Genomic DNA, 22,365 nt, shown 5'->3' with positions numbered 1-22,365 from the left:
TGCAGAAGTGAAATCTGAATACTAACAAGCACTTTCCATTAACACAAATCAGAGTCTCTTGAAAAAACTTGAAAACTCCAATTTTACATCCGTTAACAAATTTTAGGACGTTTTTTAATTTCTAGCAGCTAATATTTATGCTATTTCAAGTTAATGTTTAATGTAATTTCATATAATATGTGGGATTTGTCCATAAAATGCTCCAGAAAAAGAGGAAAAAACAGCAAAAAGCACGGAACAGCAAAGTGTTCTCAGTTTGTGGAAAAAAACAATAATCCTTTAAATTATGAATGTCTGTTCACCATTTTCCATCTCTCCATCACACACAAAAGCTCAGGAAACTGCAAAGTCGTGTCAAAAAGCGTAAAAAAAGGAGAGTAACATCTTGTTACTCACACTCAGAGACCGCGAGAGAACATCTAATGACATGACTCATCCAAATGAGCTTACCTTAGCACCCGGCAGACCCTCCAGTCCTGTTAATCCCATCAACCCCGGCTCACCCTGGAATAAAGGAAACACATTTTAAGATCGGTATGAACACTTCTGTGTATAAAAGTCTGTGTGTGTGTGTTTAGATGGGAGTCAAAAGTGTATCCAGTGTCTTTTTACATTAAAGTTCCAGTGTATGAAATTTAGCGGCATCTAGTGGTGAGGTTGCGAATTGCAACCAACGGCTCACTCCACCTGTCCCCCTCCATTTCGAAGCATTATGGAGGCTGACAGGTTTTGCTTTTTTGCAGAAGATAACGTATGTATGAAAATCGCTCTGTAGAGCAGTTTGTCCATTTAGGGCTACTGTAGAAACAACATGGCGAATTCCATGCAGTTCCCACCGTGTATGTAGACAGAAATAGCTCATTCTAAGGTAATAAAAACATAACGTTTCATTTTGTAATGTCTTTATATACCTCTGAAGACGTACAGTAGTTATGTATATTATATTGCATTTCTGTCAATAGATACCCCAAAAAATGACACTTTTAATGCAAACATTCTCACAATTCAACTTATATACTGTAGGGCCCTGACAAAAGTAAATAAGCGGTTTTAATAACACCACAGGGCATATTATTGGACCTCATGTTAGATGACACGTTTGTAATGTGTGCATGTACTGTATATGATATAATCTGCAAACACTGAACGCCATTTTTTATGCATGTGACATCAATTAGAAACAGTCCATTCATCTCGATCCTGACACGTGTATCACTGTAACTCTAATTCTGTCGCATTACCGTCCTGACAAAGCATTTACTTCCCTTCTCGCATTCTCATTCAGTCCGCCGCTTTAATAAATCACACCTACTTTTCAGCAAACAGAGCCGCTCGTAATTCACCCGAAGCTTTCTGTCGTACCGAACCGCTGTACGGCACCCCGGCGGATGTGTGTACAAGCGTCGTACATTATGTTCGCCCCGTGTCTCAGCCGCTGTTGACGGACAGCAGCGGGCGCAACATTAACGGGTAATTGTTGCACATGTAGATAGCCACGAATAACAGAACGCAGACCTACGTGAGAGGATCTGCTGGAGACAGATGGGGCAATTCTAGCACTGTGCCGGAGACTGCTGGGACCATTTATTCAAATGTCAAATTAGCATGCCTGTGAAAAATCGTTCCTCGCAAAAATAATAAAACAATAGAAAAACCCTAAATTGTACCCGTGGGAACGAGGGCCGGCTTTTTGGCGGCATAGCTGCAATCATACAGTGCTTTTGTTGAGGGTGTGTATGTAGTGAAGTACATGACATCTCCCACAGGCTGACAATATGCAGCAACAATTTGATTCAGGCGCCTTTCCTGCTCATTCCTTTTGTTGTAGAGAATGTTGTGTCTAAACTGCTGTGCTTTGCTGCTCTCGGACTATTTCTGAGCCAGGAGACGTGATTAATGGAGACCGGCCAAAAGTGCTGGCCTGAAAAGTGTCGAGGCTCAGAAAGGTCGAGAGGACCATTTGACACGACTATTACATGTGTGTATCTTATACTAGTTTGCAGGTTTTGTGGGAATGCCATTCCATTTTCTACAAGTTCAGGTAGAATAACACAGAAGCACTCACCATCCGTCCATCATCTCCTTTTGGCCCCTGAAACACAACAAAGACAGAATCAGTGCTCATGATCATGAAATTAATGTCAATTGACTATTCACATGTGTGATCTCATTAAAACCAATTACTCCAATCTGGGCACCTGACTGCTTAGATAAGCTGTCGAACAATAACCGATTATTCTGATATAGACCGTTTCATCGGACACGCGCCTGACCCCCAGTTAACTTCCGGTTTGTGTTTGGCTAGTGTCTAGTAATTTATATTTGATTTAATTTATGCTAATATTAATTAATATTATTATTTTATTGTATAACAATTGTATTAAATAAACAATTTGTTGAAATTTGTTGTATGTTCATTTTATTAAATAAACAATTTGTTGAATGGGTCCTGTAGTTTGGTGGCATATAAAGAAACCGTGTGGTACACTGACATCTAGTGGCTGAGCTTGGTATCGCAGTCTAAATTCAAAATATTGGCGAGACAAGTTTAGCCAAGTAAGGGTTCTTCTTGGTTTCTTTTGATTGTTATCAGAAATAATCTACAGGCACTCTATTGTTTGTGAATGTGTACTGGAAGGTCAGTTGGGGTCACAAAAGTAACGTTTGTTTATGTTGTTATTTATACGTCTATAAAGTGATGCCAAAAGCTCAAACTATTTTCAATATATTTTCTCAAACTACTTTCTCAGATTATTTGCTAAACTAGACTACCTGTCAAACGTTTTTGAACACTTTCTCATCATCATAAAAACCTTTTTTGTTTTTACTGCGTTGCAACGTCACATTGCGTCTAGTGGGGACATACTGTAATATTTGCAAGTAAATGAAATATAAATATGCTTATTAATATCATACATCAGACTTCATCTCTTACAAATGATTTAATAAAAAACGGCTTGTTTGTATTTGCGTTGGCTTCCAATTCACCCTGTCAAGGTTTATTTTGCAACAACCAGCTAGATACACTTGATCCCTTACTTAAAAAACATCATTATGATCTAATTAAAATACCTAATATTTGCATACAGTGTGAATTTTAATGCTTAGCAGATTGGTCAAGTCTCTCACAAGTCACGTTGTGTGAGTAGCGCGATCTGCGCTGCAAATTCTGAATTCAAATGACATTGGTTTTAAAAGGTAGCCCAAGTTTCCCAAAATCAAACATGACCGCATATTACACATCATTTGAAAGCTAATTTTGCACATACGGTGAGCTCATATATCATGAGTGATCATGTTGCCATAACCCTGTCACATATCCTGCTTCTATGAGAGCTCTTCTAACCACAAGCCTCTTGATTGGTTAAATAAAGTTCAAATGAAGTTTAAGTGAGCTTTCTCTGAGTGCCGTGGTTTTAAGCACAGAATGTGCCTTGTCAACCGAAGCTTGTCACGTTCCAGAGCAGGTTCGTCTGAGGATAGAGCAAAGCAAAGCACCCTGGGGATTTGCAAGCAGCTCCTTGTGTCTATTGCAGTGAGAATGGAGATTGGAGTATGTCCTCCTTCAGACCTGCTGATAAGGGTTTAGTATCTTTTCGGTCGTGGCGGGCGGTCTGGTAACAAGGGGCCGGGACGGAATAGACTCTTGTTCTTCATGGAGAGCAAGGGCACATTACATACAGAGTAGATAAGTCTGCGTGTCGCAGCATTGATAAGCTAATCGGATAATTCCACGGGGCAGAAAAGCTCTTTTATACATACAGAAACGCACACAGGATGTATATTTATATACAGTATGCGCACACAGATGTTTTTCCTGCCTGTCAATTACTTCTATACAGACAGCTGAGATGGGTTTTGCTTTTCTTTCTTTCGACCGCTGTCATTGTGCTTCACAGTCTGTGGCTGTGAGCCGCCTTCTATTCATCCGCTGCAAAAGAGCTTAACAGAATACAGATTCCTAAATCAATGCTTGTTTTGTTGTATATTGACATGAACGCTTCATTTAAAGTCAACAATTGATCCCCTGTGAGAAGTTAGGTGTAAACATCTTTTTGCTTTATTCAGAAGAAAAACAGAGAAACATACCGGGGGTCCGGGTGGTCCAGGTGGGCCTGTGTTAGTCCCTCCATTCTGTAAACAAAATTAGAATTACTACATTAAAATAATAATACAATGTGAGTAATGCGAGTAATTTTATTATCTAATAAAATGCTTTTAGTGTATTTTGGTTTCATTTGAAACGTTTTACCTGAAGCTTATAGAGACTGCTCATTCCATTGCCCTCCGTATATGGACCTCCCTGCAAAGAACAATAATTGTTAAATAGGTTGAGTCATTTAACAACAGCTTACAAGAATCAGGACAGGATGGTTTTTACTGTCCACTGATGTGATGACAAATCACAAAAAACAAAATGATCTAGAAAAACACTGATTGATTATAAGCGATAACTACACATACAAAATAAGTCAATTTTCTGTTAAATCTCATGCAAAGCCACACAACAGGCTCACACAAACAGCATCAGAACGTACCGGAGGTCCGGGTGGTCCGGGTCTACCTGGAGGCCCGTCGCTGCCCTGCAACAAAAACACATCTATTGCATTTACATGCATAACACAAACCGCCTCTCCAAACACAGCATGGGACTGTATTGAATATCAAGGCCAACGCCACGCTGCATTGTTAGCAAATGATGTGAATAATAACAGCTTTCAGATGGAGCGTTTGGAAGTTTTGTGTATAGACTCTCTGCCCCTTGGCCCTACCGGGCGAACTTTGAGCGGAGCCGACCATCTGATGAAAACCAATGAAAAATTCCTCCATTTCCTCTCTACTGCGTATCTTAACACTGCAGGGCACTCCGCAAGCTCACCGAAACACATCGGGCAGCATATTCACATATTCAAACCATTTGCGAGAGTATCGCTACATTCATTTATCAGAGAGCATGCGTGTACATACAGATGCCGAATGGCTCGGGCAAACAACTACAAGAAAGATGAAAAACGAAAAGATGTTGTGCCGCATTTTTAGTCTTTGTACCACTTGTTCCATTATAGTATTGAAGAAAATTAAAAGGGATAGTTCACCCATAAATGAAAATTCTGTCATCATTTACTCACCCTCAAGAAGATATTTGGAAGAATTTTTGTAAGCAAACAATGATGGGACGTTTTTCAAAATATCTTCTTTCGTGCTCAACAGAACAAAGAAATGTATACAGGTTTGGAAAAACTGCAGGATGAGTAAATGATGCGAGAATTTTCATTTTTGTGAACTATCCCTTTAAATTTGTAAAAAACAGGGTTCAATTTCATGACTTCAAAAATGTAGGGCTGTCAAACGATTAATCGCGATTAATCGCATCCAGAATAAAAGTTTGTGTTTACATAATATATGTCTATTTACTGTGCATATTCATTTTGTATTTATAAATACAAACACATACACATGAATACATATTTAGGAAATATTTACATGTATTTATTTATATTTACAAATAATTGAAATGATATTTAAATGTTTATTAATTTTTAGATTTTCCTTAAATATATGCATGTATGTGGATGTGTTAATAACTACAAAATTATTATGCACAGTACACAGATATATATTATGTAAACACAAACTTTTATTCTCGATGCGATTAATCGCGATTAATCGTTTGACAGCCCTACAAAAAATATATACTGTATGTTATAAATATATAAGTTATATGTAACTTATAAACAGATTTATAATGTTTACTATATTATACATTTTAAATATTCATTTTGAAAACATAAAAATCTTTTTTGTATAACAACACAATTTTGCCTACTCGCTCTCCCTTTGGTCCTGAGGAGCCAACTGGTCCTGATCTGCCTATAAGTCCCTAAAAAAAGAGGAAAATGTGTGAAGATAATTTTGTAAGAAACTTTAAAAACCATTGAAACTTTTTTCAAGTGATAGGAGACGCTCACTGGTGCACCTATACGACCCGTGGCTCCAGGCAATCCTGGCACACCATGGGACCCCTGGAAAAGAGCATCAGATGACCAAAAGTACAACTCAGACACACAAAAAACAAAATGGAAATGACAAAAAGATGTTTAATTAAACTGCACCATATCTACACTAGAAATGGCAACAAATTATTTCAGACAAATAAGAAAACAAAAATCTGTCAAATGTGTCAAAAACAGAAATGGTGCATTAGCTGAAGTCGTGTTGATGCAACGGTCGCTTTCAGTGAAGCTTCATTGATTATAAAGGCAATCTAGTTCTGTCACATCTCGCCGCACACGTCTGCTGGTGTAAACACACGTTTTTGTGATAACTTACCTCATCACCCTTGTCTCCCATTGGTCCAGGAAAGCCTCTCTCACCTTTCACTCCCTGTATGATGACAGATAAACAATCTTGTGAAATCAAGTTTCTGTTACAGTCAGTGCATCCAGAACTCCATATTTCTGCTTCTCTCCAAAGAATGTACATTATTAATGATTGTGTTTTGTCTTCACATTTTGCCTTTGTCACTGAACATCTCTGCTTCCATGGCAACCAGTGTCACTTTACGTTTTTAATTGATCTCATAATTGTCGTATTGTTTGTAATATGATTATTTGTGATGTGCTGTTGTATTGGAGGAGATGCATGAAAGTTGTGGCCACAAAAGTTTGTGGATATTTCTGGGACTTATGTTCCTGCCCGTCACAATTCTCTTCTCTAAGATCAAACTCGGGGTTGTTTACCTTCGGACCCTCTTTCCCCGGATTACCAGCCGGTCCTCGCAGACCCTGATCCCCCTGTTAAAATCAACACAGAAGATGAGGAGCCAAATCCACAGATCCACAGTTCAGTCTCAAAAGACAAACTCATCTATTTTCAGTTCAGTCAACAACAACAACAACAAAGTACAATGAAAGCAAAGCATTTAGTGGAACAAAACATATTCAGGCAAGTTTTGATTTGGAATTTTGAAATTAAGGCCTTAAAGTGATCGTTCACCCAAAACAATTTTTATTCACCCTCTTGTCATTTCAAACCTGTATGAGTTTCTTTCTTCTGCAGAACACAAAAGAAGATATTATGAAGAATGTTGGTAACCGAACAACAGCGGTACCCATTCACTTGCATTGGTTTTGTGCATACAATAGAAGTAAATAAGTAAGTTTTGTCAAGTTTGACAAAAATACAAGAAAAGAAATGTCCAAGAAAACTGTCAGAGCAGCACGTGCCTCATGTCATTATGTGAACGGAAGCTTTTTGTAATTAAACCGTAAATTGCATCAGTCAGAGAAGATGATGCAGTCACTGCCAAAAAAATCTCAGGTGGAAAGACAGAACATGAATTACGAAGGAGATTAAATATGTAAGCAGCAATTTCTACCTTTTCTCCATCCATTCCCGGGATACCTGAAGCTCCATGGGATCCTTTCTCTCCTTTCTGCCCTGGTAATCCTGGTATTCTGGTCTGACACACACTGCAGGCGTTCTGTCAAATCACACACATGAACACACACAGTAAGGTGCAAGAATCCAGCACTTCTTTTGCTTAAAATGCAAAATAAACTGAAAATAAACGTACTATATAGTACCATGTAGTGGACATTTTTTTACTTCAAGCAACATTTTATACCCAATAAAAGTGACAGTTCACTCAAAAATGAAAATCCTGTCAACATTTATTCACCCCCTTTGAATTTCAAACCTGTATGACTTTCTTTGTTCCGCAGAACACAAAAGAAGATATTTTGAAGAATGTTGTTAACTGGCCCCCATTCACTTGCATTGGTTTTGTGTCCATACAGTAAAAGTGAACGGGAGCCGCTACTGTTCCGTAACCAACATTCTTCAAAATATCTTTTGTGTTTTGCAGAAGAAAGTGTTGAGAAACACTAGGGTACGGTAAAATAAAATGTCTGTTAATAAGCACCACAAATCTATTTGCTTCATTTATTGCATCAGTATAAGATTCATGTCTTTTCATCTAGATATCTTTTCATTTCAGCTTTACACACACGCAAAGCATCGCAACCCAGCTTTGCACACCGCATAGAAAAACTAAAAGTTCAAACTCAGAGATTGCAAGCAGCAAACTAGATAAAGGCATGCATAGCCATTTTTTAACCTCGCCAGTCTAATGCATTCGCCTCGATACATTTTCCCGACGATAAGGAGAGAACCACGAACGGCCGAAGCAAAGGTGCTTTCAAAACTCTTGGCTAAGTAAGCGACCTTTCTCCCGTCTGCTCTTTAAGAGCGTAACTGTAGTCCTGTAAAGCGTAATCAAAGGTTCACAGTAATGGGTCATAAGGATTGCTGTGACATTTCACATCGGATGCACTTTTCGCGCACGGCTCCGGCGGCTTTCTGAAGGTAGCAATTTACTAGTGCATTAGTCCGGCCTGCTCAATAGGTGCTGGTTGATTTAGAATCCTAGTTAACATTTGCTTTCTCTGTGCGAGGCTGACAATTAGCAAACGGCATGTTACCTACACGTCGGGGGGGGGTTAACATGTTTGCCGTTTGTCTGCATCGAGACGTTCAAAAGGTTTTCGACAGGGAGAAAATCAATTGCAACTTCGCTAAGTGCTTTGACATTTTTGGACAAATATGTATCTGTATTGGAGTTTTATTAAAATAAATTAGATAAATTATTATGAAGTCACTTCACCACCATAAAAAGAGAAATAATTTATTCACTCCCATATTATTTTAACTGTATTACTTCTATGAAACATAAAAGATAAACAGAACGTGTCAACACAAGGAAAGTGGATGCTGATCAAAAAGGACAAAACAACACCGTAAAAGCACTCGTGCATTCCATTTAAAGTTTTCTTTCAGCCTAATGTCAGTCTGTTCCTCACAGAACTGTCACATAACATCATAAGTGTTATAATACAGTGCACATCACTTCTTTTGTGCTTTTGTGCCCCCTTTTTAAAAAGCCATTGTGTTTAAAAAAGCTTTTGTGGTTGGAATGAGGTTGAGGAGTTAAGTATTTCTTTAATTCAATGAAAAATACCTTTTACTCCAAAGACGACGCTTGGGAAAAAAGAATCAAATCATTTAAGTGGATTTTAACGATGTTATACTTCGCGGTTGAGTTTTTTCACCCAAGCCCTTGTTTCTCTTTGTCTGGTAGCAGAGAACATCCTCAAGTCACGCTTCCGTTCAAGGGTTCAAAAATATACACACACAAAAAAAATCCTGCCAGCGGGTGACGTGACCCAGCTTGACTCCGGCTCCTATTCAACTCCTCATTCGAAATCTGCAGAAAGGAGTCCAGAGCACCGACGATGCGTTTTGTGATGAAACATCCATACCAAAGACAAGAAATAACTACAGTACATTAGCTGCTGTAACTGTTGTTCACTTTTATGAATCTCATTGCGACCAAACAGTCATTATGTGAACAGATGGGCATTTATCTTTTCAGACGTTTCTTTAGTCATGGCGAGATGAATGCATGATGCCAAAAATAAAATAAAAGACTACTAGTTGGTGGATGAGAAATACAGTACGGAAAGAACGAATAATAAGCAGAAATTAAAAGAAGGAAACTGAGATGAAGATAGGAGAACACAAGAGTTTTAAAGAAAGCAATTGAAAAGATAATAAAGAGTTTAAAAAAAAAGTTCTTTAAGAGAAATTCAAGGTAAAATTTGACTGTATATGCTCTCCGGTTATAGTTGAGTTATTTATCATCTTTCTGTTTTGTTGCATTACACATTTTTTTTCTAAAAATGTTTGTAGAAAAAAATGCAGTCTCTAAGGAGCACAAATACCAAGACAACATAGGGTGAGTTCCATCTTAGGATCCGCCGCACACTCTGACTGAAGGGAGATGAGTGTTTAATAGCATTTTTAATTGATAACATTAAAGCTTTCAGATGTCCGAGCTTGTCAGGTTTCACAAGCTCAGTTCCAAAACATAGTGAGCTGCCTTCCTGGCTGTTGTCTACAAAGGCAGCTGCCTTCTAAGGTAGCATCCTAACCATCATGGAACCACACAAATGAATTATTTACTTCTGCTGCAATTGCGATTTGACGGTAACATTTTGCTACGCTAATGGAATGATACTTTAAAAAGCAAAAACAATATTTAAAGGACACAAATATTGGCTGAATATTATTTTATCTAAGCTATGGCAGCCACCATATCAGATTTAAACTGCACAATAATCATAGGCTAAAGAAATTATAATAACGATATCATCCTAATATCTACTGAAATAAAAAAATGAAGCTTTCATTTTTACGTTTGTTTTGTGTTTCTCTTTTTCGACTGATGAATCGCACTCAAAAAGTGTAGGTTTATGTTGGAGTTTCAACCAATCACTGGTGTTGAATTATTCACAATATTATTTCATATCAATAATCACGTATTAATAATAATTATATTAAGTTAACTGATACCGGTATACCGTGATAACACTAATCCAATCTTGTCACAATGCATTCTGGGATTGAATTGATTGTAAAAGAACACATGAGACGCTGCCTTTGAATAGACTACATGGGCCTCACGAGCAGAGTGGAGCAATCTGAAAAAGTTTTGCTGATATGCATCTAAACAAAGTCCGTTTAGGGAAGTAGTCCCACTCGACGGCCATGTTTGCAACGCACCTCCGGGCAGTTATTATGTAATTCAAACAAGAAGTGAAAGGGTAATACGAATATTTGTATAATCACCGGCTAAAATTCCAATTAAACGACATTTATAAAAACTACATTTAAAAATGATGTAAACTGTACCATAACGTTTGTTTCCTATGATCAAATTGCGCTGGCAAACCACACCCTGGCTGGGTAAATGTATTTGCTTTTTCAAATATTTCATTTGAATAGACGAAATAAGTGGTGAGAAAACATTTAGCTTGGTACGTTTTTCGTCTTTAAACCAAACTTTTGGGTCTTTAGCCGGCATAGTTTAAATCCTGTCTGGCTAGCGCGCTTCTCATAATGTTTACGCATGATATCCGTATGCGGAGAGTAGACGGTCTCTTGTGGCTGTTCATCATACGCTGCCAAAACAAAATTCACAGAAAAAAACTGAAGTCTAACTAAAGCAGCGCGTGCAACACCGGGACGCTACTCTCCTATTGCAACACTCCCACTTTTTGCCAGGGACAAAAATGTATAATTTGCTAACATCTAAATACAATAAAACCGCACTATATTGCCACCTAGTTGTGCAACTGGGTAACTACTACCGTACATGCATAACAATCCGTGTTACAGTAATTTAAAGGTTACATTTATTTTGCGGCTCCAGACAAATTTTATTTGGTGGTAGAGGGCCCAAAATGGCTCTTTTGGTCGCAAAGGTTGCCGACCCCTGCCATAGAAGAAGCATTTTTGGTTCCACAAAGAACCATTCAGTCAAAGGTTCTTTAAAGCAGTGGTTCTCAAACTGGGGTCCGTGGCCTCCTGGGGTGCCCCAAGATGGTTCCAGGGGGGCCACAGATTTTGTGGCATTTTAGAAATATGATATTTATCATAAATTTTGTGCAATCAAACATCAGAAAAACAACGCCACCAACCAAAAGAATTGATGTTTTAGCATTGTTTAACTGAATATTTTCTTGGTTTAATTAAAATTTTAAGTTTAAGATTATAAGTCTTTATTTGGGGGGCCGCAAAGCAATGCACTCTACACTAAGTTGGCCTTACAACAAAAAAGTTTGAGAACCACTGTTTTAAAGAACCATGTCTTTCTTACTTTTTTATCATCTGAAGAACTTTCTTCTCCACAAAGAACCTTTTGTGAAACCAGATGTTAAAGGTTCTTTATGGAACCAAAAGGTTTTTCTATGGCATCGAAGAACCTTTTGAAGCACCTTTTTCTTTTAAGAGTGTAGGGCGGCCATATTGAGCGTTGCGTTCCTCCCCATTCATTTCAATGGCAGTGATGCATCTTGTTAATATTAATATCTTTGATCTTAATAGCAATTCATACATCTCCTCTATCGACTCCTAGTTCAGTATCTTCTATATTTTTGTTCAATCCACTTTTATTTGTTTCTAATATCAGAGTTCAGTAGACTGCAGTTTGCAGAACACAAATCCATTACAATAAATCAGCGGACATGATAACATTCAGCTGGGTGAAACTGTACCTTCAGTAATGTGCCCATGTCTCCAACAATGGGCAGCGCTGTCTGAAGAGAAAAATAATTTAGAGTAGCATTAGATTCAACATTACATATCACGGTGCCAATGTTTCCAAATAAGATACAACATGGTACAATCAAAGACATTTACTTTATATACAATGCATCTGAATGAGTTGTATTCTTGTTGTGATAGCTACAAGACTATTAAGTAGTTTCAGGTTTGTTTGACCTGAACTACCAGCGGCGGTATGGGCTGTTTTTAAGCAAAATACATGGTTTAAGAAAGTGAATAGTAAATAGCCCAACAGAGGGTTGTTCAAGCTCAAAGCTAATAACTTTTTTCAAACTGACAAAGATGAAAACGTCTCAGTAAAATATCTATGTACCGGTTCTCCTGGGGGTCCAGGGGGTCCTGGTCTGCCTTGCAGGCCTGGCGGTCCCTTGTAACAAATAAATAAAGAAACAAGATGAAAGTGGCCATTCAAACAACTATTACACATACAGATGGAAAAACAGACATTCAATCCGAGTCATAATCCAAGTTGACAAATACACATGTACATCCAGAAATATTCAGAGGTGATTGAGATGGAGTTACAGCTACACAAGAAAACAAGGAAGGTGAAGAGAGCGAGAAATGGATTAAAAAAATTTTTTACTATGATTCCTGGCACACCAGCTGGCCCTTGGGTTCCAGGAGATCCCTGTGAAAACAATTCATCTCTGTTCACTTCGCTGAACACAGTCAAGATTCAATGTTTTTGTAACAATCCCTGTTTTAAACATTTGCACCTTCTGGTCAATAATGCAACTTTTTTAATAACCATTGATAATTTAGGATGTGTATTTGTCTTTTACCTTAATTCCTGGTTCCCCCTTTGGTCCCATCAGACCCTATAGAAACACAAAGTGGTTTTTTTTGTGTAGTCGTAGTCACAACAATCAAATGATTCTATTCAAAAATCTGAAGCGTCAAACCCATTTTGGGATTCACTTCTTTTTTTATCCTCCTTAATTTAAGTACCACGAGTCACGATTTCACACTCATAAGACCTCCTTTCTTCTGTACAGAATAACAATGCTAATAAGCTTCAAATCGGACAAAAAGTGTCTAGAAAAGTACCACAAAAAGTCCATATGACTTGTGTGCCATTTTCCTAGTCGACCGAAATGTAATTTGATCTTTCCGAGAATGGAAATACTTTAAATTCCTCTCTGTCCTTAAATTAAGCTATCATATTCTTTTAGAAAAGTTTCAGGCCGTTTTGGGGCATAATCAATATCCACATTCTATGATTCTATAACCATTTATTTATTTAAGGATACAAAACATTCTCTTCCTCTAAAATGACTTACAGGGGGTCCAGTAATTCCAAATCCAGCTTCTCCTTTCTCTCCCGGGTCTCCAGGTACACCGGGTACACCTCGCTCGCCCTGGCAGAAAGAACCAAACAAACTCATTCGGTCGAGCATAGATCCATGAATCCAAATTTCACAAAGCGCAGTATTGTAATTTTATGCAATAAGACTGGATGGCAAAGTTATTGTGGCCTAAAAATAATTTGTTGCCATAGCAACATCAAATGAAATCTTTAACCGGTATAATTTAAAGAAAATGGAGTTTTCATCTCTTACAAGAGCAGTTGTATAAAGTGTTCTGCAGAAGCAATTTAGTAATGGCTGCATGTCTCCGGCTTAAATGAATCTTGTCAGTTTAATGACCAGCTCTATGGAAACATTTCTGACACAGACAAAAAAAAAACTGCATATAGGAATTCAGTCGCAACGGTAGGCTATGGGGCAAACTACTGCACTGGGATAAATGTTCAAATTAGAATTGTCAATTATTTAAACATCGTCAAGACATTACATGTTGTAATTTCAGATGCACATGCATTTTAAACGTTGTTTCTCAAACCATGAGATTATTCAAAATCAATATATACAATATCTGACAGCGTGCCACAACCTTCATATTGCATAAGCATCACAACATGTATAAATGTAAAACGTGGTCAAAAAAGATATAATGAGGAGATATGACTGACATGTAGACACATTTAAAATATTTTAAAACCGTTCACAGTGACCCACCTTAGGGCCCCGTACCCCCCGCGGACCAGAGACGACATCCTCCTAGTGCAGAACAAGAGATGGAATACAAATCTCAATTGAACACCATATTGTTAAAACATACATACAAGATTGACTTTACATGAAGTGCAGAAAGAAAGAGGCAAATGATGGATTGGGAAACGTGTATGGTTAATATTAGAGAGCAAACTTTCTGAACGGATTGGTTTTCTGCACTTTAACACTATTCACAGCAAATTTTTAATTGTTTGTCCGAGTGTGATTTGTAAGTTATCCTGCAGGTCCTGACAGTTTGAAAGAGTTACAATAAGCATTCTTTGCCGCACGCCACTGATGGAAAATTGATTTTTGTGGTCAGCAAGAACTACACTGCAATGCAAGAAGCGCCTGCTAATGTAAATATGCTACAGCGGCTGAAACAGTGGCTGGGTGATTTCTGCATCCCGCAAAGATGCTAAAATATAGTAAGTGAGAAAATGATCACGGCAATGTCTGTTTAAAACAGTTTTTCATAAGACATCAAAACAAAGCATAGCACATCAGACTACATCTCACAATGCCAACGTGCATTTCTAGATGCATTGTGGCCATTCCAGTCCAGTGTCTGTTTCAACAAAATCAAACCTCCGGAGTGACATGAAGTCCTCCAACAGCAATGTGAAATACTGGCAGCATGACAAGACACATTTTCGTCCTAGAAACTTTTCCTAAATAAATGTACAAAGTTATGTGTTGCTTAAAAGTGAATATGAACTTGTTTTCTTTGCCGTATTTGAGGTCTGTTATTTTCACCCGTTTCTCCAGTTTTCATTTTCTGCAAATAAATGCAATATGCAAATCTTTTTATATGAAACAAAAATGATTATTTTACCACATACACATACCTACAAACAGTAAATTCAGAAAAACTTTTCTTTTTGAAACAAATTTTGAAAAGGTCTCAATTTTTATGCGGCTAATTTACACTGATGAAATGTGCACAATAAGACAATCTTAAAGTAAACAGGGTGGTCATTATTTCCTTAAAAACTAAATAAAACGAAGGTAGCCGAGGACTCGATGCTGCCATGTTGATTTCAGTCCAGCAAACCGTCGTTCAAACTGTTCAACAAGGGCTCTGTCTGCCCACCACCCATCTGTCTATGTGCTTCACGCCACCGCCGTCATCGTTAATATGCGCTTCGTTTTCTTCCTTAGCAAACAAACACATTTTTTTGGGTCAGAGTCCAGCTAGCATCTAACTACCATGTAGCGGCTTGAATAGTGTTACCACTGCTGACCAGCATGGCTGTCATCCACAACGTTTTACTGAAAGATGGAAAAACGGCCAAACCTAAAATCTGTCTCTAGAACATCCCAGAGGAAAACGTTTTCACTCTGAGATTGCTCTTTCATATTTCAGGAAACTGCACGCCTGTTCTCAGTTTTTCTGCCTTTACATTTCAACTTCAGGGATGTTTCTCCAAACTTTTCCTACTGGAAATAATGACAGAAGCAAATAATGTACGACTTATTTTATAAGTTGTATAATAGTATAGGGAAAGAAAAAAACACAGGTGAGAAGAATTTGATGAAATTCTTCATTTGGTTGAGCAAACGGTGACATTATAGGGCTTTTATCTAAAGCGTTGGGGGTGACATATACCACCGGTCAAAAGTTTAGGATCACTTGACAAAAAAGCAATGTTTGAAATTTTGTAGACAAAAATATAATTTTGTCAACATATTAATTTCTTTCTTTCAATTTTTATAAAAAAAAAAGATTTTTGAAACCGATTACATGGACCAAATAATGACTCAAAAACAGCCAATAAGAGTCAAGCATTGATGGAAATTTCTTCAATACTGTTTAAAAAGCTTCCCAGATTGACGTCTCAAGAAACTGGATGATAAAATCCCAAGTGTACGATTTTGCAAATTCTAGGCAATGTGTTACTACCTTGAAGATGCTAAAATATAACAGAGTTCATCCATTTTTTGATGCTTTTTTACTATTATTCTAAAAAGTATATATTTTAAAAAATATAAATAAAAAATAAGTAAGTGATCCTAAACTTTTGACAGCTAGTACATGTGGGATTAGTAGAGTCTCTAAGACTTTTACCTCCATGTGCTCTCCATTGAATCTCACAGATGTCTAGGCGAGACAACTGAGATATTAAAGAGATGTGACAAGGGATTTTTTACTGCCATAAATTGGACAGAAAGCTAACAGGTGCTCGTCCAGGCCGAGACGCCGGCGTTGCTTTAGCAGATAGTTTTACCGAAGCGGTGTATTAGCAAGAGTGATATTTCCGGTTCCCACCGTCGGAGCTTAAATGATGGAACGTTTATCGGTAAGCCCAGCTGCTGTTGGAGAAAGAGCATGTGTGTGGGAATGTCTCGCTTTAGCTGTCGCAGATTTACAGGTGCGTCACGTCACTAAAGGTCTGAGCTGTTATTAAAAGCAGTGGGATGTTAGATAAGCGTTGATCTGTATTCGGTTTGTGTTTCTGTGAGAGAACTCAATACAGTGAGAGTGGAGATCATGGCGGTGAAATGAAAGAGAATGAAAGACATGGTGTTGAGAGCGTACCGTGTTGCAGGGTCCGACACTGCAGGGCTCGCCCTTGAGGCCTGGGGGACCCATCGGTCCTGGTGCTCCGACCGACTCCCCCTGCACGAACATTAACACACACCGACAGCTGGCATTTAGAGACCCTGTCACCTAAAGGCTTGCCATTTGACACCGTGAAAATGCACACAAATACAAAAGAAGAGCCGGATGTAAATATCACAGACATCTGGAGCAAATGCCGGCAACCTGGAATCATCGTCTATACAGAGGTGAGATGGAAGTGTCAAAAAGGTCTTACTAGTAGTAGTAGAAGTACATTTGTGCTGTAAACCATTTACAGATGTGCTCTAAACATCTGTCTGTGCTGCACATGCTCACGTCATCAAGACATAAATTATTAATTTGAAGGAACAAGCACCCTTTGATCTTAATAAATACTAATTAATATATATGGTAACCTCATGACCTTGATGATTCATAAAGGTCCAGTGTGTCATTTTCAGTGCGCTTTGTAAATACGTTATCTCCTTTGGCAAAGGAACGAAAACTTGATGACATCTTAGTTCTGTGTCAGCCACCGTAGTGCTTCGAAAGGGAGGGGTGGAGTGAGCCGTTGGTTGCGATTCAAAACATCACCACTAGATGCTGCTATATTTTATACACTGGACATTAATTCAAGGTTAATGTCAAGATATTTCATATATTCATATATATAGCCTAAGTTGAACAACACAGGATTTTTTATCAAGTTTAAAAATCTTAATAGACATCCGGTCTTTAAGAGTATAAAATGGATGACTTATTTTGAACTCCAGGTCATTGAAAACACCATGAACATAGCATTTCACACACATTTCAATTCAATATTTTTTTCCATAAAGGAAATCAGGTCTGAAGGGGCTAGTTTACCTTCTCTCCTTTCATCCCATCTCTCCCAGGCAGTCCACGTTGACCGGGAGAGCCCTGGAAAACAAGAAAGATGAGACACGTCACCATCAGCTTCAGCAACCTTTGGCAGGTCCCACCATTCTACGTTTTACCCCCCAAACCCCCCGCACCCTAGTGTTCACATTCCTTTGAAATAAAGGCAGATGCTTGTTAGCAGAAGCAGGTGCTGAGAACAGCTGATGTTGTTTTCTCCCTCACACCGAGAACTCAGATGTTCCTGTCTCTGCAAATTAATTTTCCGATTACCGATTGATTACTGATTGTGCGCGCAGCTATTTACAGCTTTGCCTTCTCGATTATTCTCTCTCTCTCTCTCTCTGCTCATGTGTGTGATGAGTGAAAAAACTGAAAAAAAAAGTGAAGTGCATGATTGAGGAAAATTATTTAATTTGAAAACTTCCTCAAGCACACGTGAGAGACAATCGGCTATGCCAAACTCACTATCAGGGTGCTGGGATGTTACAGGTGGTTGCCAGGGCACTGCTATGCAGTTGCTAAGGGGTTCTGGGTGGTTTTCAGTGTGTTGCTAATGTGGTTGGTTACTTTGTCAAGTCAAAGTCTTTATTCTGGTTCCTAAATAAGACTTTTATCATTTTTTGTAAGATATACTGTGGTACACCTTTACACGATAAGCTATATAATTTAAGACGCCATTCAGATGCAGCACAAGCAACACATTAAATATGATTATATATGGTTTTAAAGAGTTAATTAACTAAAAATACAAATATAATCGTGATTTTCAAGGTAGCGCTAAAAACTGAAATGTTTTCTGCTTACCAAGTCTCCTGGAAGACCCCGGAGTCCAATGGGACCAGTTGGACCCTCTTTTCCCTGTAAGACCACAAACACATTGGCAGTATGAACCTTGTATAAAACATACAGCAAGGTCACTGTGACGAGGGAGGCGGGACGAGAGCCGTGAGGAAACGCCGCGAGGCCGGTGGGGCGAGTGATAATGAGTGTCAGCTGTGCGGTACACCGGTCTCGCATCTCTCACGGAGGAGCTCCGGAAGCATAAGTGGAGGAGCGACAGGAAGGTATGACGAGAGAGGACCAGGCCTGGACATTATGTATGTGTTTTAGTTGTTTGTGTAGCCCTTTACTTTCATTTATGATTTGTTATGTTATTAAAGTTTTGGTTATCGTTCGCCGGTTCCCGCCTCCTTCCTTCCTAGCTATTGAACTTGTTACAGTCACTAAATAAAATTTCTAGTAAAACTAAAATCAGAGTGGCCGACTCCAACAGCCACAAAGAACAAAAACTGCCTTTGAAATGTCTTGCTGCAGTTACTTTGATTTTGTACCGACTGTGAAAATTGAAGCATTTCGACTGGTTGCTATTCTGAGAGGTCCCTCTCTGTGCCCTTAACTGAACAGAGGGCCAAAAATCAAGCACTTTTTGTGACCCTGGTAACATGCCACAGCCAATTTAACCCAGCAGGAACTGGTTGCAATAAGCTGCCCACAAAAAAGCTTTTGGTAGTAGTCGGCAGAGTTGCTCTCCTGGCCGGGTTGACAATGTCCACAATAATACGATCACACTGGAGCCGAATGACTTTAAAGTGTTCTTTCCATCTTGGTCAAATCACAAGAGGAAGCGTTTAACTTGTGCGCTGTCAATCATCGGGGCAGGGCCGCACAGTTCATGGAAACAGAAAGTTCGTACCTCGGGTCCTGATGTCCCTGCTGGCCCAGGCAAACCGGTATCTCCCTTTATGAGTGTGATAACAGGTCAAAGAAAATAAAACAATACATTAGGACAGCAAAGTTGTGAGAGATATTGAGTGCAAGTTGTGTCCAAGTACTGTTTAGTATGGTTTTCTTCGCCCTAATCCTAAATATGCAGTTACAGCATTGCAAAATAACAATATTGATTTATCGTTACTAACCCTGACCCAGCCACATTATTTTAATTTTCTCCTATTAAGATATTAATTGATATTTATATTGATTAAATATATGAGCAAATTCTATTACGTGCATTAAGAAATTACTCTAAATCATTGCAGAATACATGGAACACCTTACATTAGTCCTTTAAATTACTGCTTGTTTTGTGCCAATCTTTTTACTTTTAAATGTGTGGTTTATAGTGAAAGTCAATATAAAACTAACTAATAATGACCTTAGCTATAGCAAAAATCAATGTACCACACCACGACATTCAAAATCAACGTCTCTGTGCTTATGCCAAGAACAATATGTTTTCCTCTGGTCCTTTGTTAGTTTTAACGCTTAAAGCACAATTTAAGTGTGAACAATCAAATACTGAGAAAAATCTGTAAAAAGGTAAAAAACGAACTAAATTGTAGAATGCATTGTAGAAACAAAGCATTTTAGGAATAAAACTAGTACAGGATGAAATATTTAGCTAGGAAAAAAACAACATTAATAAATACAATTAATTTAGCTTTATACACTAAACGGAATTAAATCTATCAGACAACAGGACTAATTAATACTGAGAGGAAGCAAAACACTGTCTAAAATCTTTAAACAGCATATGAAAACAAAACATCTTCCTGTTCTTTATTAACCATTTGCTAAAAGTTTCTCACAGATTTCATTTACCTTTAGTCCTTGTGGGCCTTCAGGGCCTTTTTCACCCTGTGAGAGAAAGAAAAAAGAGAGGAAAAGCATGAAAACACATTTTTTAGAAGTCCAACAGTACAGCAAAACAGTTTCAAGGTCAAACGCAACATACTTTGTGCGATCATGCTTTTAACACATCACAAAGTCCCTGCACTTACTAGTGTCTGACAGCCCAGAACAGTGGTACACAAGGTAGGAAACTTTTTTTAAATCGAATAATATTCAAATCAAAGAAACTGCCTGCAGCACATAATGTTAACATGAATGCAAACTTTTTTTAATAAAAGTCTTTATTTGTTTCAAAGTGGTTTGTTGGATCATTTTACAGTAAGTTATTCGTAGTCATTTACCTGATCTCCTTTCTGGCCTTTATCCCCTGCTTCCCCCTCATGGATTGGAGAGAGCGAGAGAGAAAAGCACATTAATGCAATGATGGTTTTTGATGAAGGCATATTGTATGGTTGAATGTGAAGGAAGCACATTGCAGGAGTTTGTTGATTGTGTGCAACACAGCATGTTAAAGACTGAAAAACACATTCTAAAAATGTTCACATTTTACCATGCATTAATTATTCATTTCATTCAAATAAAAATGAGCAACAAAGTGAATTTCACAATAAATCTAACAAATAACATTCAAAGTAAAGCCACAGAGGCAAACTTACAGATCCAGTAGGAAGTCTCAGGCCATGTGCTGTCATAACCTAAATGAAGAATCACAAAACACTTTTTATTCATGTTTATTCATGTTCCAAAGTACAAACCACATTACAAAACAATTTAAATGTGTCAAACCATCCATGTGTCTCATCCAAAACAGGGTTTTCCTTTGGAGACATGCTCAGGCTGCACACTACATATGAAATCAGTTATGGTCCAAGAACTGATCTCAGTACAGTGTTAACCTCCACTAAACTAGATGTTTGCCATTTTTCTTCTCAACTCTCTTTACGCAAGAGATTTGCACTAATCCAGGGCTTGTCACGTTTCAAATGGCAGGAACCTTTTACTACAACAAAAGCAACAAAAGCCACGTGAAATGACCCACCTCAAAGCAACATGGTGCTTAAAAGAGAGTCTGATTCTGAATCTGACGTCCCGTTTATCCATTAACTACAAGCGCTCGGCACATTAAATAGCCTGTCAATCATTCTAATGCTTCTCAGTCAACGGCGAAGGATGGCTTGTGTGGGATGTACCTGTTCATTTACTGTGTTTCGCGCACTTTAAAAATACATTCAAGTTAAATAAAGACGAAAAACAGAATGTGACTTAAATACTTAAAAAGTTGGTTTGAGGATGGAGGATCATTTAATGAACTTTAAAATGTTATGTTTATAACTTGTAAGTCATTTAAACAATGATACTCACATGCTGATAAGCTAATGGCTCGATACACAATTAGAAGTAAACATACAAAGCACACAAAAACGAATAAAAAGTCTTTCATTAAAATATTAAGCATAACAACAGAAATCTTTAAGACTTTGTATAACACTTCTAAAGATAAATCACTTCATTGTTATCCTCATTTGGATGAAAGCACCTGCAAAATGCTTCAATGTAAGCGTTAATAAATAACGTGCTTTCTTTTGCTGTTTCCGTCGTCCAAACTAAGCTCTACTGTACATCGACTCGCTAAGGTTTGATCTCAGCAAAACAGCTAATTACCATTAAACAATATACCGGAATGTAATTAAAATCTTGAAATGGGATTTAGGTTACAGTTGTTCAAAGATTTCTTTCTCGGCCATAAAAACAACGCTAATTAAGCATCTCTAATTAAAGGAGAACTAGCGCTCCATTCAGAGCCAACTACAATCACATTACAAGCTGAAGAGGAAACCAGGAGAGACCAATCAAAACTAGTTCATATTTGAGTCACCCGTCATCATAATTAGCCATTTCAGAACAGGAGCAAAGTAGCGATCGGATTCTTTGTTCTTTCTGGCTTCATGAATCTTTGTAAATTGGTTTTACGGCGACCACGGTACCGCCACTTTTCCCATTTAGCTCTTACTTCACACAGCAGGCAACGGCAATTGATTTTGTGCCCCG

The 22,365-nt window shown here is 38.1% G+C and overlaps 1 protein-coding gene across 6 annotated transcripts in view; it reads right to left on the bottom strand.

The window, feature by feature from the left end:
• Positions 1-22,365, bottom strand: part of LOC130559201 (collagen alpha-1(XIX) chain) — a 129,440-nt gene that overhangs the window by 19,344 nt on the left and 87,731 nt on the right. For 5 of the 6 annotated variants that reach the window (XM_057342138.1, XM_057342140.1, XM_057342142.1 and 2 more), the window contains 23 exons: positions 20,974-21,011; positions 20,658-20,697; positions 20,287-20,322; positions 19,382-19,426; positions 18,493-18,546; positions 17,674-17,727; positions 16,783-16,863; positions 14,208-14,249; positions 13,470-13,547; positions 12,972-13,007; positions 12,773-12,817; positions 12,500-12,553; positions 12,117-12,158; positions 7,379-7,483; positions 6,741-6,794; positions 6,331-6,384; positions 5,970-6,023; positions 5,828-5,881; positions 4,539-4,583; positions 4,253-4,303; positions 4,090-4,134; positions 2,066-2,092; positions 451-504 (listed from right to left, as the gene is read on the bottom strand). In XM_057342138.1, coding sequence (XP_057198121.1) covers positions 451-504; positions 2,066-2,092; positions 4,090-4,134; positions 4,253-4,303; positions 4,539-4,583; positions 5,828-5,881; positions 5,970-6,023; positions 6,331-6,384; positions 6,741-6,794; positions 7,379-7,483; positions 12,117-12,158; positions 12,500-12,553; positions 12,773-12,817; positions 12,972-13,007; positions 13,470-13,547; positions 14,208-14,249; positions 16,783-16,863; positions 17,674-17,727; positions 18,493-18,546; positions 19,382-19,426; positions 20,287-20,322; positions 20,658-20,697; positions 20,974-21,011 — 1,188 coding nt within the window. Of the gene's footprint in view, positions 1-450; positions 505-2,065; positions 2,093-4,089; positions 4,135-4,252; positions 4,304-4,538; positions 4,584-5,827; positions 5,882-5,969; positions 6,024-6,330; positions 6,385-6,740; positions 6,795-7,378; positions 7,484-12,116; positions 12,159-12,499; positions 12,554-12,772; positions 12,818-12,971; positions 13,008-13,469; positions 13,548-14,207; positions 14,250-16,782; positions 16,864-17,673; positions 17,728-18,492; positions 18,547-19,381; positions 19,427-20,286; positions 20,323-20,657; positions 20,698-20,972; positions 21,012-22,365 lie in introns of all 6 variants that reach the window. The other variant, XM_057342139.1, reaches the window with a different exon arrangement.

The sequence above is a fragment of the Triplophysa rosa genome, linkage group LG9 (assembly GCF_024868665.1).
Source record: "Triplophysa rosa linkage group LG9, Trosa_1v2, whole genome shotgun sequence".
In the NCBI taxonomy this organism is placed as follows: domain Eukaryota; kingdom Metazoa; phylum Chordata; class Actinopteri; order Cypriniformes; family Nemacheilidae; genus Triplophysa; species Triplophysa rosa.
The sequence above is the reverse complement of the archived record's forward strand: the minus strand, read 5'-3'. Positions and strand labels throughout refer to the sequence as shown.